This window comes from Oculina patagonica, chromosome 6, assembly GCF_052425735.1.
Source record: "Oculina patagonica isolate OP01 chromosome 6, crgOcupat, whole genome shotgun sequence".
NCBI classification, from domain to species: Eukaryota; Metazoa; Cnidaria; class Anthozoa; order Scleractinia; family Oculinidae; genus Oculina; species Oculina patagonica.
Window position 1 is genome coordinate 34,250,045 of NC_135763.1, and position 16,109 is coordinate 34,266,153.

The 16,109-nt window shown below is 38.6% G+C and overlaps 1 protein-coding gene across 1 annotated transcript; it reads left to right on the top strand.

Annotated features, from left to right (window-relative positions):
- The first annotated feature begins 655 nt into the window (after positions 1-655).
- On the top strand, positions 656-11,101 carry LOC144658048 (caspase-3-like). The gene is made up of 3 exons (XM_078518374.1): positions 656-713; positions 8,920-9,512; positions 10,529-11,101. Exons 1-3 carry the CDS (start codon positions 656-658, stop codon positions 10,694-10,696), a joined length of 819 nt encoding a protein of 272 aa, XP_078374500.1. The 3' UTR covers positions 10,697-11,101.
- Positions 11,102-16,109: the final 5,008 nt, after the last annotated feature.

The window sequence follows — 16,109 nt, forward strand, 5'->3', positions numbered from 1 at the left end:
CTACCCTTTTATATACCTGAAGCCTGAAAAAGGTACCATTTTCGGGCAGAAACCTCCCCGTATAGGCGATTATAGGGAGTACCTACTCCCCCCCGCCCGGGCGACTGCTACTATGAATGCAATTTTAAAAAGCTAGGATACAAAAGCCAGGAGTGTTTCCAACAATAATCGGCATCCAATTTCACCTACGTACCTTATCAGTACTAATCTTCCCAGTAGATTGCAACATCTGAAATTTTTTTACCATGTTTATGGTATTCCTTTCAAACTTTTCAAAACTTCAATTCTAACAAAGCATTTCTTTGTTCAATTTAATTCTGTCGTTGATATTGTTCATAGAATGCCTGCCGTGGTGCTTCAGCTATTTCTAGTGGACTCTCATGCAGGATAAAATATCGTTCATTGGTGTTTTTGGCGGAGCTTCCGTGCGCGCCGAAGCGCGCCAGAGCCGAGCGGAGACTCGGCCCTCTGATAATCTGATTGAGACGAAAACAATTTGCTTGTCACGTGATTGCAAATTAAGAAAGAGTGAAGATATGATATATTTAAAAGTGAGTAAATATATTAGTGAAATAAAGGATTAAATAACCATTCATTATCAGTATTGTCTTGTCTGCAAAACGCAATTATTCATTATATTAAAGTCATTGTCGTTATGTCGGCACCGCGCTCAAGGACCTCAAGTATGGGATTTGTTGGACCAGTCATCAATGGTTTGCTTCTTATTTAGAAAATCGAACACAGATTTTTCATATTAATTCTTGTAAGTCAACTCCGAAATGTCTAAGATGTGTTCCCCAGGGAACAATTTTGGGACCTCTTCTGTTTTTGATATATATATTAATGACTGACCACACTGTCTGACATATTCGGAACCCAGAATGTACGCAGATGATACTAGCCTAACACTTTCTAGCACTGACATTGAGCATATAAATTATCGCCTTAATCACGACCTGAGAAATGTGTACGAATGGCTGTCTGCTAACAAGCTTACTCTAAATATGACGAAAACTGAGTTTATGCTTATTGCATCAAGGCAGAAGTTATCACATTTTACGGAAAGTCCCTCTCTTACTATAGGGCGCTTTCCATTCGACCAAAAATTCCGGAAATTTCGGAACAAGGACGAATGGTACAGAAATTTCCTGGGAAAGTTTCCAGAAAATCCGGAAAGTGTTGACTTTCCGAAATGCGAACCATTCAACCGAAAACCCCAGAAATTCCAGAAGCAAAATCAAATGGAACTGAAAGTTCCCGGAAATTGTTTTCGAAAATTTGGGTCTACCTTGCGAGGTTGTCCTCGGGCGCTTTCCATTCGACCAAAAATTCTGGTTTGAGTTTCCGGAAAATTCCAGTGGCAAATGGAACAGCATTTTCCAACTTTTCCAGTTGACTGCACGGAAGGCAAAACAAAATTTGCATGTGGTCAGGTAGTGCGTCTAATATGGAAATTTCTACGGTGCATTAAAATAATGCACTGTGGCCGGTTTCCTGTACATATAACTCGATATTTTTGCAAATAAAAAGCATTCCGAGCACTGAACATAAACGCCATGAATGACATCGTGGCGACAAATACAGGGACCTTTCAAAAGGCACACTACAAGCAACGAAAACGTCACCAACCCAAAAAGTTTAATGAGCAAAACAATGGCGTAGCCTGTACGCGCGTTATAAATATTTGTACATTTCAGTTTGCTGCCGCCTGCAAAACAACAACGAAAAACAACCGAGTTCACCTAATTTTTTTATTTGGAGTTCCAAGAATGCTTCCTTAACACATGTAGCTGCTTTCAGCTGCACAAAAAGCTAAATTTTCTGCCGAAGGAACTTAGGCTGAGTGTAAAATGGTAGCTTTTTCCAAAATTTCCGGAAAATTCCAAAATTACTACCTGACCATATGCAAATTTTGTTTTGCCTTCCGTGCAGTCAGCCGGAAAAGTTGGAAAATGCTGTTCCATTTGCCACTGGAATTTTCCGGAAACTCAAACCAGAATTTTTGGTCGAATGGAAAGCGCCCTATAATTAGCCTGCGTAGCAGGCGTCGAAAGGGGAGGGAGGGGGAGTTGGGAAGAGAGAAAACGAGGGAAAAATGGAGGGGGAGGGGTTACGCCTGCCACGCAGGCTAACTATAAATGAGAACGCAATAGAACTAGTAACCTCCGCTAAATCCCTCGGAGTTTATGTTGATCAAGATATAAACTGGGAGTCATATTGAAAACGTTTCTAAGAAGATAGCTTGTGCAATTAAACGAATTCGGCATCTCACTCCATTTAATATTTTAATTAAAGTTTATAACAGCCTTATTCAACCACAATTTGATTATTGCAACGTAGTGTGGGGAAGCTGTAACAAGGGCCTTTCTGAAAAACTGCGCAGCTCGTACCCTTATGTCTGCGAGCTATGATAGTAATTTAGATTATTTGTTCCGGACTCTAGGGTGGCGAAGACTCTATTATCAAAGATTGGAACAGAAGTCTATCCTAATGTATATAACATTACATGGTATGACTCCTGATTATCTGAGATCAATATTCGTACATCGTGACGATGTTAGTGCTTATCGTTTAAGGAATACCGAAAACAAATTAGTTCTTCCACAACCTCGAACTGATTATCTCAAGAAAAGTTTTTCGTACAGCGGAGCTCAGTTGTGGAACTAAGACAAGCATCTCCTTTGGCCGATTTCAAATTTAAGTCGGCACAGTTTAAAGTAATATCTAAATTTTTAAGTAAATTTTAGACACGGCCTCCATGAAAAGCAGACTTTTCTTTTTTTTGTTATTTGAATTTGTTGTTATTAAATTTTTGTAGTTAGTTAGGTAGATAGTCCAGTAACTTACAGTGCGGACACTCGAACCCAATCTCGTCCCCAGAGGCCGCGATCCTTCTGGTCTGCGCCAGGGATCGGGACCTCTGGGCTATTCCAAAAAGCCGCTGAAACAATGAAAACACTTCTGATTGGTCGATCTGTAACGCGCCAAAATTTGAACGTGTGTCGGGATGGTTGTCCTGGCCCCTGGGGAATTGAATGTCTGTGCTTTATGCAAATCAAAGATTGTGCACGCAATCAAAATATGTGCAGTTTTTGGATATATTTCTGTTTGGCGACGACATCAGCAGTCTCAGAGCAATTCTTTTTCACTTAAATAAGCATGTTAAATGTATAACGATGTTTAACAGTAGAGAATGATACCAAAACAGAGTTAATTACAATGACGTGACACGACCTGAATTTGCATAAAACCGCAGACATGTCTAGTCTCCTGTGAATGAATTAACGGTCGAATGACTTTTTAATTATTCAGTGGAACGTGGAGCGTGCGCAAAAGAGTCTTGTAATTTCTGGCGCACGCGCACAATCAAACCGGAACCAGGATTTCCTGGTTCCGGTTTGGATTCGTCCAGAGGCGTTGAGTTTCCCGACCGCTGGTCAAGGGGAACACAGGCTCTGGGGACGAGATTGACTCGAACCATGAACGCCACGGCTTTATTTTCACTTTATTTGTACTTTATTTTAACTTATTTTGTAGTTATTTTTGACATTTTTCCAGAACTAACCAATCACAGCCGCGAGTCGAACAACGGTTTTTCCGTATGATTGACAGCTTGGGCGCGATCCATTGGACCAAAATTTTCGGTTTGAATTTTCGAAATTTTCATCTGTCAAATGGAACGGTATTTTCCACTTGAATCGGCCAGGCTAGTTCCATTCCCGCAAACAGTAAAGAAAACTGAAGATATTACTCCCTCTTGATAAATTCTGAAGCCATATATCCTTTCACTTAGCTCAAAAACGTAGCTCCACGCTTTTTTAAACGTAAAGAATGCGAAAAGTTTACACTGGAAACACATACGTCTGCTTTTATGACATCTACGGAAACATTTGGATGCACAAGATGTGCTCTTATCGCATTCGAATCGTTTAAGACAATTATACGTGGTGTGCACGTATTTTCGAACTGCTTACCAAAGCTTGCTAAGCACACGTGTTCCAATAACGCAGTTTATAAGCTGTCTGCCGCAAGAAGACAAGACGAACACTGATCAGTGTCGAGCAGCTGGAATGACCGCCATGTCGAATTTTGTCGATTTTCGGGTTGGGAAAAACTGGGCCCGAGCATAAATTGGCGAATGGAACAGGATTTTCCGAGAATTCCGATTTTCCGGAATTTGAGGACAACCTCCAGAAGTTGACCAAAATTTTCGAAACGAGTTTCCGGAAACTTTCTGTTCCATTTGATTTTGTACCGGAATTTCCGAAAAATTTGGTCCAATGGATTGCGCCCCTTATCTCCACATGAATCTCTTGCACGCAAGCTATTTATAGCCCCATCGTGGGAAAACACGACTGTTGCTGTTAAATGAAGATGGCTACATCGAGACTCTTCCGAACTGAAACCTTCAGAGGTTCACTTATGGTTTAAGTATCGATCTTTAGGTCTTAAACTGGAACGTCTCTCGACATAATTCGGAAATACTAGAGGCCGGCTTAGGCCATGTTCGCTGTAGCCTATGTGAAATCCCCGGGTGAAATCCAAAGACATCTAAGCCTTCTTTCCGTCTACAGACTGTAAGCCGAAAACGCGTGAGTATTATATTGGAAGCCGGCATATGATTTGCCAGACTCATGCTTTAAGTACTAAACTGTACTGAGTGATTTTTATAACTCATCTCTCTGATGATTTCCATTACAAAGCAGATTTAAACAGTATAAATCTAATCGTACGGTTACGTTGTGTACGAAATGTTGTTTGACGTTTACCGTCGAAATAAATATTAAATAGCTTGCGTTTCATTTGTTTCTTGTCCTTTATTGAATAAGGAAGAAATATTTCCGTCAGAAACCGCCATTATGATAGTTTCACTGGTTGAATATCCCGCTGTATATTGTAAGAAGCAGACCGCGGAAAATTCTGATTAATGTACCGCCGTTGTGTAAAAACACGCGCCAGTTTGAAAATAATGTTGAAAAAATGTCTCGGCTGTTTCTTCGACTTGCAGCTGTGATTGGCTAGTTCTGGAAAAATGTAAAAAATTACTACAAAATAAGTGAAAATAAAGTACACATAAAGCGAAAATAAAGTACAAATAAAGCGAAAATAAAGCCATGGCGTTCATGGTTCGAGTGCCCTTACTGATGGAAAAACCGTGTATAAATAAAGTTATCTCTATCTTATCTTATCTTATCTTATCTTATCTTATCTTATCTTATCTTATCTTATCTTATCTTAAGAAACTAGTTGTACCTATCGGTAAGTGCCAACGAGCGAAATACTCATGTTTGTTCATAAGAACAGATATTGAATGGTTTTTGATAGAACTATATTTGAAATGACCACTGTTATGGTAAATTGTATTTTAGGTAATATGTAATAAAAGGGCTATTTCTCTGGTGTTCATAAATGACACAGGCTTGATAGCCTGCGTAGCAGGCGCCGTAGTTTCCAGCGCGCGTATTCTTGCGATCGCGCACTCTTTTAAAGACACTAAAAAACGTACACAGATGTCTGCTACGCTAACTTGAACGGTCAAGGATTATTTGGAGACAAAATGACTGTTTATTCAAGTTAACATTACATTTGCCGTTAGAAGCAAACAACTTTTGACTTTCTTGTGTGTATGACATGCAGTAATTTTAGTGAGCGTCGCTTTGAATTGATGTTATTCCTACGCGGAGCGAAAATGCGTGCCAAATAAAATATAAACGGTATTTGATTTGGAATAAATCATCGGTCAGAAATTACTATAAACACAATCAACACTAAAAGGAAGCATTTACCCGACTTCAGCATTCTCATAAGTCATCTATTTGAAGTCAACAGTCCGTTTTGATATTTTTCATGTCTCTCTCTTCGATCGTAAATCAAAGGACTCCAAAGTCGAAAGATTATTTCATCGCTTTGAAGACCTTGATCGAATATTCTGTAGGGTATTCTCTTTCGATTTATAGTTCCCTAAAGGTGTATTTATCGGTAAAGGAATGAATGACCACATTGAAAATTTTAACAGCGAGCCGCGTGGACGCCATTTTGGTCATTTGCTCTCTAGCAAGGAGTGAGAGACTGGGAACCAGTTGGGAAGAACAATACAACCCAAATATGGGGTTTACTTACACCCAAATATGGTCAAAAAAAAGTCCCTTACGCAGAACGTAAGATTTTCATGTCTCTCTCTTCGATCGTAAATCAAAGGACTCCAAAGTCGAAAGATTATTTCATCGCTTTGAAGACCTTGATCGAATATTCTGTAGGGTATTCTCTTTCGATTTATAGTTCCCTAAAGGTGTATTTATCGGTAAAGGAATGAATGACCACATTGAAAATTTTAACAGCGAGCCGCGTGGACGCCATTTTGGTCATTTGCTTTCTAGCAAGGAGTGAGAGACTGGGAACCAGTTGGGAAGAACAATACAACCCAAATATGGGGTTTACTTACACCCAAATATGGTCAAAAAAAAGTCCCTTACGCAGAACGTAAGATTTTCTCTGCCTATACACTCATACGCACACGGCTCTATGATTCTGCCGCCTCGACAGCCTCACCTCTTGGCTCGGCTGTCTCGTTGGCAATAAACAACTCGGACTGGGTTTCGGCAAAATAGCTTTGTGACGACTTTTAATTTATTTGACGGTGAATTTGAGAGTGAAAATTTGCTTGCTTACTTGATTTAATGCTGGTTTGGTGCATCGTTTGGTTTAATAGCAAGTTTCACAGTAAAACGAGTCGAAAAGGTACAACATTCCAACATTTTGTCCGCGTGAAATCTGAGTACTAGTTTATTTGAAATTCGTAGTTCGTATAGTGTGATCGTCCGGGTGAGAGTAGTTCTGAGAAGAACTGTTGTTGGTGACTGACGTTTCGACAACCTGAGCGGAAGTCATCTTCAGAGTCAAGTGAAAAGTTGTTGTCAGTCGATGATGTTATAAGTCTGGTCCGTTGAAGCTGATTGGTCAGTTAAGCCGTGATGTTATTGGCTGTAAGACTCGTGTAAAGTTTGTCATCAGTAATTGGTCAGTTTCGATCCGTCTATTGTAAGTCTAATTAAAGGGACTATGTCACGGGGATTTCACAGGTTTTTTGGTCTAAACTGTTATGAAATATAATGGTAGGCAACTTTATCCATGAAAAAACATTGTCTTTGAACATTAACATTTAATGGAAGATACAACCTTTATTTGGGGATAGAAATCAAACTTCGGCTAAAAATATCTTTTTTTAACCGAGGCCCGCGGAAACAACTTGAAAACGTTGGCTTACGTTTTCAAATTGCAATCCATTTCCATCCGAGCCATCCGCAGCCAAACATACTTTTAAACAGTTTTCGTGCTCTAAAATAACAATTGTTAATAAAAATTGACCATTATTTTTAGGTTTCCTACGACACAAATTTATATTTGGGCTGTTCTGAAAACTGTTAAAATCCGTGACATAGTCCCTTTAAGTCGTTCTGTTCAGTCTATTGTTAGTCAAATTAAGTCGTTCTGTTGGCGGTTCGTTTGTCGCTTCTGTTTACGTCGTGAATAAGTCGTTTGTAAGGTGCCGGTAGTTGTTGACATCTGTTGATAGGCGTCTGTTCTAAGTTTGTGTACCAGCTTTCCAGAGTCATTCGTTGAAAATAGTTAGTACTGTAGGTTAAGCATTCAGCAGAGTCCCAGTCGATTTTTTGTTTAGTAAGTCGGTGGTGTTCAGAAATGTGATTGTTGACATCACCATTTCTCGTCGCTCGTTTGTGTTCAGTCAGTCTCGTGGTCAAGTTTCTACCGGTCTCTCCGATGTAGGAGGCCTGGCAGTCGGAGCATTTGATCTTATAAATCGCTCCCTGTCTTTTATTAGGTTCGTCCCTGTCTTTAACGTTGGTCAGTAAATGTCGTAACGTTGTTATAGGTTTGTGAGCTACACGGATATTGTAGCGACGAGAAATGGTGACGAGAAGTTCGCCTAGGCGTCCTAGGCGAACTTCCCCGACTAGCTTGGCGGGTGACGTCACATCCAAATTCGCCGGGGACGACTGGGGACGAGGCTGAAGCGCACCATTTTCAAACGCGTCTTTCATCGATTTGTGAGCTTCTGCGACACAGTCAAGAAACCACTATGTTTTGTCTTGAATCTTCATCGCCGGAGCTTAATTTTGGCGAAAAACATGCCATCATTATTTCCATAGCGAGGGGGAATGATAAAAGACATACGTCGCTCGCATTTTGCTTGAAGATTGTCTGCGATTTTCAGAAGTTACGAGGACAGCGCTCGAGTTTTTGGAACCCCATTTCGTCTGGAGACCGAAGATGGTCAGTATTCTTGGCCAAATGAATGTTTGAGAGTCAACCGTATTGAGGAAGGATCAATAGTTTCCTACGATCTCCACAGTTATGACAAAAGTCGACATACATGTATATACCGGCGCAATTTAATTTTACCGTGTTATGTATACTGCCCTATTTGCAAAAAGGAAATCAAAAGTTTTTGTCTGTTTATAAAAAAGTCACTATCCTTTGATCTCAATGTATAAAATGATCAACTTTTGTCCAGTTCAAATAGCCACACTATAACACTAAAGCCAGCAACACACAAGATAATTTTATATGCTGATCCTTGTGAATTCAATTGCAAGCAAATTTCAACACAGACTCCTACAGGTACATCAGCCATATTGAAAAACCACAGTAAGTAAGCAATTCGCAGGCACACTCTGCAGTCATCCAAAATCACCTGCAAATTTTAATTACTGATTTATGATATGCCAAAAATGCCAAAATTGATCCTAATTTATTGCCTTTGAAAATCACAATATTGTAGTTGTTGGCACACTTCACAAGTTGCAATGATCCCATTTAAAATTGCTTAATGTGTCGCCCCCTTGAAGAGAATGTGAGAATAGCAATTAAAACATTCTTATTGGTATTTTTATTCCTTAGATACTCCTGTACTTGAGCGTTATCCTATGAGCAGAAATCCACGTGGATTGTGCATTATAGTCAACAACTTAGAGTTCCACAATGAGAGAGACAATCGCCATGGAGGTGAATTTGATGAAGAAGAGATCTCGAATTTGTTTACCGACCTCTCTTTTGATGTCCATGTTAGACATGATCTAAAGTATAATGAGATCATGGATACCGCTGAAGAATATGCGTCAAAAGATCACACTGATTATAATGCATTTGCCATGATTGTTATGACCCATGGTGGAAGCGGAGATACCATTTGTGGAGTCAATGGAAAAACTATTAGTGTGAATGCATTGATGGCCGAATTTAAGGCTGCTTGCTGTCCATCACTGGGAAACAAGCCCAAAATTTTCATATTCCAGACATGCAGAGGACAGTGTTATAGCAATGTGGTACGCACTGATAGTTGTAATAAGAGGTTCAAGGCTGATGCATTGTCTCTCGACTCTACTCTCTCGTTCTCTGTGACACCGACAGAAGCTTACTTTCTTTTGGGATTTTCAACAGCACCAGGCTACCCCTCCTGGCGTAATAAAGAGTCTGGATCATTCTACATTCAAGTGAGTATGAAAATCTCTATCTACACCTCTGTCTTGTTCCCTGTTACTGCTTGTTGTGTTTGATGAAGAAGAATGCTTCGTAATATGTGAGCTTTTTGTTATTTTTTGTTTTTCCACCACCTTATTAATAAACTTCAGGTTCTTCCATTTTCGTTATATTGACTTCATTGACTTTGTCCATTTCACTGTCTTGAGTGGGTGGAAAGTCGGCATGTGGCAAGGGCAGACACTCTTCCGAAATCCTCACTTGTTGTAAAGAAAAGTGTAAGAACACTTGTTAAGAAATACAACTGGTTTTATGAACCTCTACCTGGAAGTAAAATAAAGCAAATATACATGTATATATGAAACACAAAGGGCATATTTATTTGCAACATATGTGTATAGCCTTCGCATTTGCTTGTTGGAATTTTCTGTTTTTTAGCTTGAAAACGATAAAAAGGTCCAACAAGCAAATTTCATGGCTATTTGCGTATGTTGCAAATATATACGCCCAAAATATCATGCTCTTAAATAATTGATCAGCTTCATTGCATTCTGCACTATCCTCTTTGTCGCCAAGTTTGTGCGTTTTCAACTATTTTTTAATTCTTCAACTTCATGAGTTCATTTGCAAAAATCCTCACCATCCTTTGTTCTCAATTAACAATTTGATTGGTTATCTTACTATGAAGTGCCCTGTTCCAGAAGTTGCATCATGAGAACTGTAATTACTAATGAGCTATTAGGTTCCTCTAATCCTTTTAATATGTGTTGTTCCAGGAAATGTTCATAACCTATCACAGATTGGGAATGTTGCTCAGTTCAGTTGAATCCCCCCACTCCTCAGGATGTGCATGCCTGTTTAGCCCCATACTTTATCTTAAAAGTTATGGCTTTTGAGACTTCCCACCTCTCTCCATCCCCCTGGAATTTCCAATATTGACCTTCCATGGGTGGGTATGGATATTTTCTGGAACGGCACAATAAAATTACCGATGATGAAATTTTTGTGTTGATCTTGATCTTTTCATAAGGTTTTGATGCAAGTTATCAGAGAGCTTCACCAACATCATCACCTACTTGACATGTTAACTGAAGTCAACAAGCGTGTGGCCGAGAAAGCTAGCAATGAACTATCTGATGGTGAGAACATTCAGATTCCAGCTCCTGTTCACACACTGAGGGCTCAGCTGTATCTGTAAGATCTTTGTGGAGGCAATCGGATAACAAAGTCATCGACAGATTGGCTGTTTATAATAGTAACATTAAAACAGTTTTATCAATGAGTTATAAGTGAGTTGACTAGAATCTGTTTTGGGGGAGTGTTCCATGAGAGTACTCCAGTGTTGCCTGTGTTACTTCCTAGCAAACTGGTGATATTTAGCTATTTCAATTTACGTTGTCGGATCATAAAAGATTGTGTGACAAAACCAAAAGGTGATATGGATACAGAAGAAGTAGGGTGCTGCGCGTGCTGAATACTAATGAGATATAGAGACATGATAGCAAACCCAATTTTTGTATGTTAAGACATGTGAAAACAAGGGACATTTAGCCACATTGAAATTAAGAAGAATTTTAAAAACTCAAAGCCATGTGACAGTGAAGTTAAAGCTACAGAAAAAGGAACCCAGCGAGGTTAAACAAATATTTGCTTCCACATGCAAAAATACAAACTTGTATATTTCCTTGAGACCAATATATGCAAAATTCCAGTAAATACCCAGATCACGTTTTGGTCTTGTCTTGTAAGCTGGACAAAGTTATTTGAAATAGCTGCATACAGTATGAAGTATACAGTACAGTTTGGCAAACACAAACCAAATCAAATGGTGCTAATGACAGACTATATAAGTACATTTGTAAGATGATCTATCATTTCAGCTGTCTATGAACAATTCCAGTTTTTGAAAATTCAGTCAAACCTACTTTCAGACACCTCTATAAATTATATGGACACCTTCCTATTATGGACAGTTCACCTGGTCCAAAAGAAACCAAAATTGATACGAACTCTACCTCTGTAATACCACGTACAGTGAAACCTCGATTTAACGAAGTGCCAAGGGACTGTGGAAATGTGTGTAATACCTGGATATAACTAATTTTGCGGAAAAACAACCGAAATGTTCGTTATATCGAGGTATACCGGTAGTTAATAATTGTTTTTCACGCTGTTGCGTTGCACTACCCAGTATTTAATGATCTGAACGACTGTCAAAAATAACATTTGTGCTTTAATGTCCAATACCCACAAAGGTATGGACATATGTCTTCGAAGTTGTTTTCCTATTAGGATTTAAGTATTTTCATCCTTGTTGGTCTGTTCTACATTCATCTTTTGTCGCTTGTTAACTGAAATTCGTTATATCGGGGTACATTTTACGTTTGGGCTTCCGGATTGTGTTCGTTATAACAAGGATTTCGTTATATCGAGGTTTGTTATATCGAGGGACTGTTCCATACATTTTACTGTAACTTTGGCCGGGCTGAAGAATATCGTTCCTTATACCGAGGACTTTGTTATATAGAGGTTCGTTAAATCGAGATTCCACTGTACAATCTTCCCTGTCTCTTTGGTGTCTGTATTAAAGAGGAAATAGAAATATTTCAAGCTTTTTTAGAAGTTTTCTTGAAATAATGTTTGAAAGAAGTCAACTCTTTCTAAGTCGACAGACACGCACTGTCAGGACTGGCTCCAAAACCAGGTGTCCATCTTTCAGAGGTGTCCACCTTATAGTGATGCCCATTAAGAGAGAGTTGACTGTAGAAATATTTTGAGCTTTTTTAAAAGTTTTAAAACCACTTACCGGTAAATTTTCTCAAATAAATTTAACTTATTTCATGATAAGAAAGATGTACATTTAAGTTATTGTATTTAATTTATAAAGAAAAGCAAAAAAAGATATACCGGTAAAACAGATAAATTAGAAATAATATTAAAAAATCAAAACAATACTAAAACAAAACAAGCGTTGTAAAATTGTTTGTGGAGATTGATACATAGTCAGGGCAAAAAATGTTTTTTTTTTGTCTGTGAGACTGTGTTCATGTATTTATTTTAGCTATTTCTATTAGAAGCAAGACAAAAAATTTTATGCCTTGGGTGGTTTGTATTTAATGTTCATGTAGCAAGGTGAGACACATTTTTTTAGTTACAAAGTTATTTTATTTTATGTATGTCTATCTGTATAATAATTAAAGGTGTTAAAAGTAGATGTTTCTGGAATGTTGGTGAGTTTAAGTGTATGTAGGTGGAGTACAATGAGCAATCTTTGACTGTTCTTCCACAATGACCAAATGGTGTTGAAATGATTGGGCATGTCAACAAATAAGGTAGTGACATGGTGAATTAAAGTTTACCAGCAGCCAAGTTTGTCTTTGATGCAGGCTTTTTAAAATCAGACATAATCTCCAATCATTTGGGGGAGCAGGGATGGCGCAGTGGTGAGAGCGCTCGCCTCCCACCAATGTGGCCCGGGTTCGATTCCGGCCCAGTGCCATATGTGGGTTGAGTTTGTTGTTGGTTCTCGCCTTGCTCCGAGGGTTTTTCTCCGGGTTCTCCAGTTTTCCTCCCTCCTGAAAAACCAACGTTTCCAAATTCCAATTCGACCTGGACAGAGGACCTGCATGAAAACCAGCTAGCGCTGATGTGGCTTCCTCTCTAAGTATAGCAATATATCTTCATGTGCTGTTAATTGGCCACTAGACAAAATAGTGGAGTCATTTTACTGTAGTGTTACATTGGCAGGCAACTGAAACATAATCGTCAACTTGATGTTTGTTTATTGCCTGTATTTTCAGCTTGAGTTTGATAAAGTTGTTAATTTTAATTAACAAATAAATTCCTTTTGATTAGAGAAGAGACTGGTCATAAAATTTTGGAGGAGAAATTTAAAATTTTGGGGAAATAATAAGTGGTCCTCTTGAAAAAATTAAAAAACAATCTTAAGACAGTCACCTCCTCTAGCTCTTTTGTCCCTTCTTTTGTAGCCTGTTGGAAATTTGTAGACCCTTTCCCAGTTACTCCTTCAGTCCCCCCTTCTCCATCCGTTCACTTCAATTTAGTGACAGTAGCTGCAGCAAGGAGCCCAAATATGTAATCAGAAGCAAAGGATGACTTTTGATTGGATTTGCTACAGGAAAGAAAATGAACAAATTAAAAGTGGTCACTATCGGGCTCCTTGCTGTAACGGATTGAACAACCCAGGGCCTAGTGCTGTTAAAGTAAACTAAGCTAGGTTAATACGCAATGTTATCTCGAAAAAACAAAAGGGATTTGTATGGCAAAATTACCTGTAGTACATGCAGACTCATTAAAGGCAACTTTACGAGACGCGTATCTAATCATTTATTTGATTTTTTAGCTAAGGAGAGATTAAGATTCGGCTTCCCTTGCGAAAAATAGCGTCTTCATTGCTTTTCAGTTTCCATGTTTCTTTTCTCGAGCGAAGGTCGGAATCAGTAAGACAAGAGGCACACAATACACTGGGTCAAATTATATTTCGACCTTCCCAGACATGGGACCACCATTTTGTAGAGTCGTCTAGATCTGAGGGAAACGAGGCAGGTAGCGCGAATCACATGTAAATTCAATAGAAATTAATTTCCGCAAAATCATAGTTTTGGTTCAAAGGGTGGTCGGGTAGATATCGCTATTTATTAGGTCAATAACTAAAATCAGCCAGTCAGATTGTTCCGTTCCCGGCCCAGTATTTTTTTTTTAATATTGGACTGGGTATTGTCCCGAATGACCCTGCGCGAATTCATGCCTTCTGATAAGATTGCTTACAGAAACGACAAAATAAACCTGACTTATTTTTTTCTGACCAGAGAAAGTCCTCGGTCAGAATCCCCGAGCGTTCTCAGTTTTGTCCATTCCGCTTTTCGATGTATATCAGTAAAAAAAATTCATTTTCAGCCGTGTAATAAATCTCTTATAAACTGAAGCTTGCTTGGGACCGTTCTGGGAGAATACTGGCCCTCGGTCTTACAAGTACGACGTCCGTATTGCCAAGTCCTCGGGGCATTATTTTTTTTAGAACTTCCCTCGCGCTTGGTTAATAAGATGTATTTATTTTACCAGATAGATCACAACCCATTGCAATTTATACGGCCGGGAGGTAGCGTTTTTCATCCTCTGAACAACTTTTCCCTGGGTATTCAAGGACTTTAAACTAAATATACCTGGCAAAACATACTGATCAAATCTGACGGATGTAAACGTGCCAGGTACTCGCAATCTTTTTTCCGTTTTCTTTACATTGTCTGTAAGTAACCGAGTAGTATTTTATACTAAAAACTTGTTCCGAGGGTTTCTCCCTCTCTCTGGAGGGCGCTAAAAGAACTAAGATCCTGGTAACGAGGTTGCTCAGGCGCAACTGATTTGCACTTTTTTCTCAGCTATCTTTATACTTTGGAAATATTGAATACTACGGAACTCTAATTTTAGGGAAATAATGTAACTTCGGATATTCATACAAATACGCGCAATATCTCGCACCCTACTATCGAAACGGTGGTCACGGACTTGAAACGTTTACATTTTAACGAAAATCGACGAAATGTTTGCATTTTACGTTTGCAATAGTTAAAATGTTTATGTAAATTGCCTTGACGCAATAAAACAGGTGTTTAAACTAATAGAACAAGCCAAATGTAAAGAGGAGATACGTGACTTCCTGTTAGACAACAAAGTCGCTGTTAATCGTTCAGTTTTTACTAAATTTGCGTTTGCCTTTCTTTACCTACTAACGTATAAATAGTTTATTACTTGTTTCCAAGCTTTCTGACATTTAAGGCGTTCTTTTAAAGAACGCCTTTCATGTAGCAATATTATTCCAATCCTTGTAAAAATAGCATCTATAATTATTTTAAGAAAAATCAACATATACACAAGATTTGTATCTCATTGCACCTTGCAAATTTTGTTAGAAAACAATCGTCGCCAAAAACAAACCCAACAAAAAGACGTACGTCATTACCTCGCCTGTCACTCAACACTTTCTTCGTGCATCACGTGCGCCAATCACAAATGCAGCTCACGGAAGTTGATGCAGTTGATAGGTTTTCTACTTCAGAGAGCAAGAATAACTTGAACAAGGACGTTTTAAATATAAAAATCTCTGCGCGCCACAACGTTTGGAAACGAAAAATAAGGAGTATAAACTGGTTCTGATTCGCATTTCATGGTTTTGGTCAGATTAGCGTCTGGCTGCTTGATGTGCAAAAGATATGGAGTTTATTCTGGCTTTTTCGCTGGGATTAGTCAAAGAAATTTACTTGTCGATAAGCAGCGGTGAGTTAAAACCTTATATTATTCTTTATATTCTTATTTTGTGGTTGAATTTATTTTTTTTTTCAGTATGATTTTTGCATGTCCCAAGTGAATCGCCACATAGCGTGAATAAAATTAAACAAAATTTCCATCGAAGGGCATTTTAAAAATGGGAATTATCCTTGTCGCAGATTGTTTGACAAAAATGAGTTTACCAAGGCAAAATGCGCTTTTTTCCATTTGATAAATATTTTAGCTCCGAGGTGTCTACAAAACTGCAAATGGCGCACAAGTGTTGATATATAGTGACACTTAATATTTTCCTTGATGAAAATTAA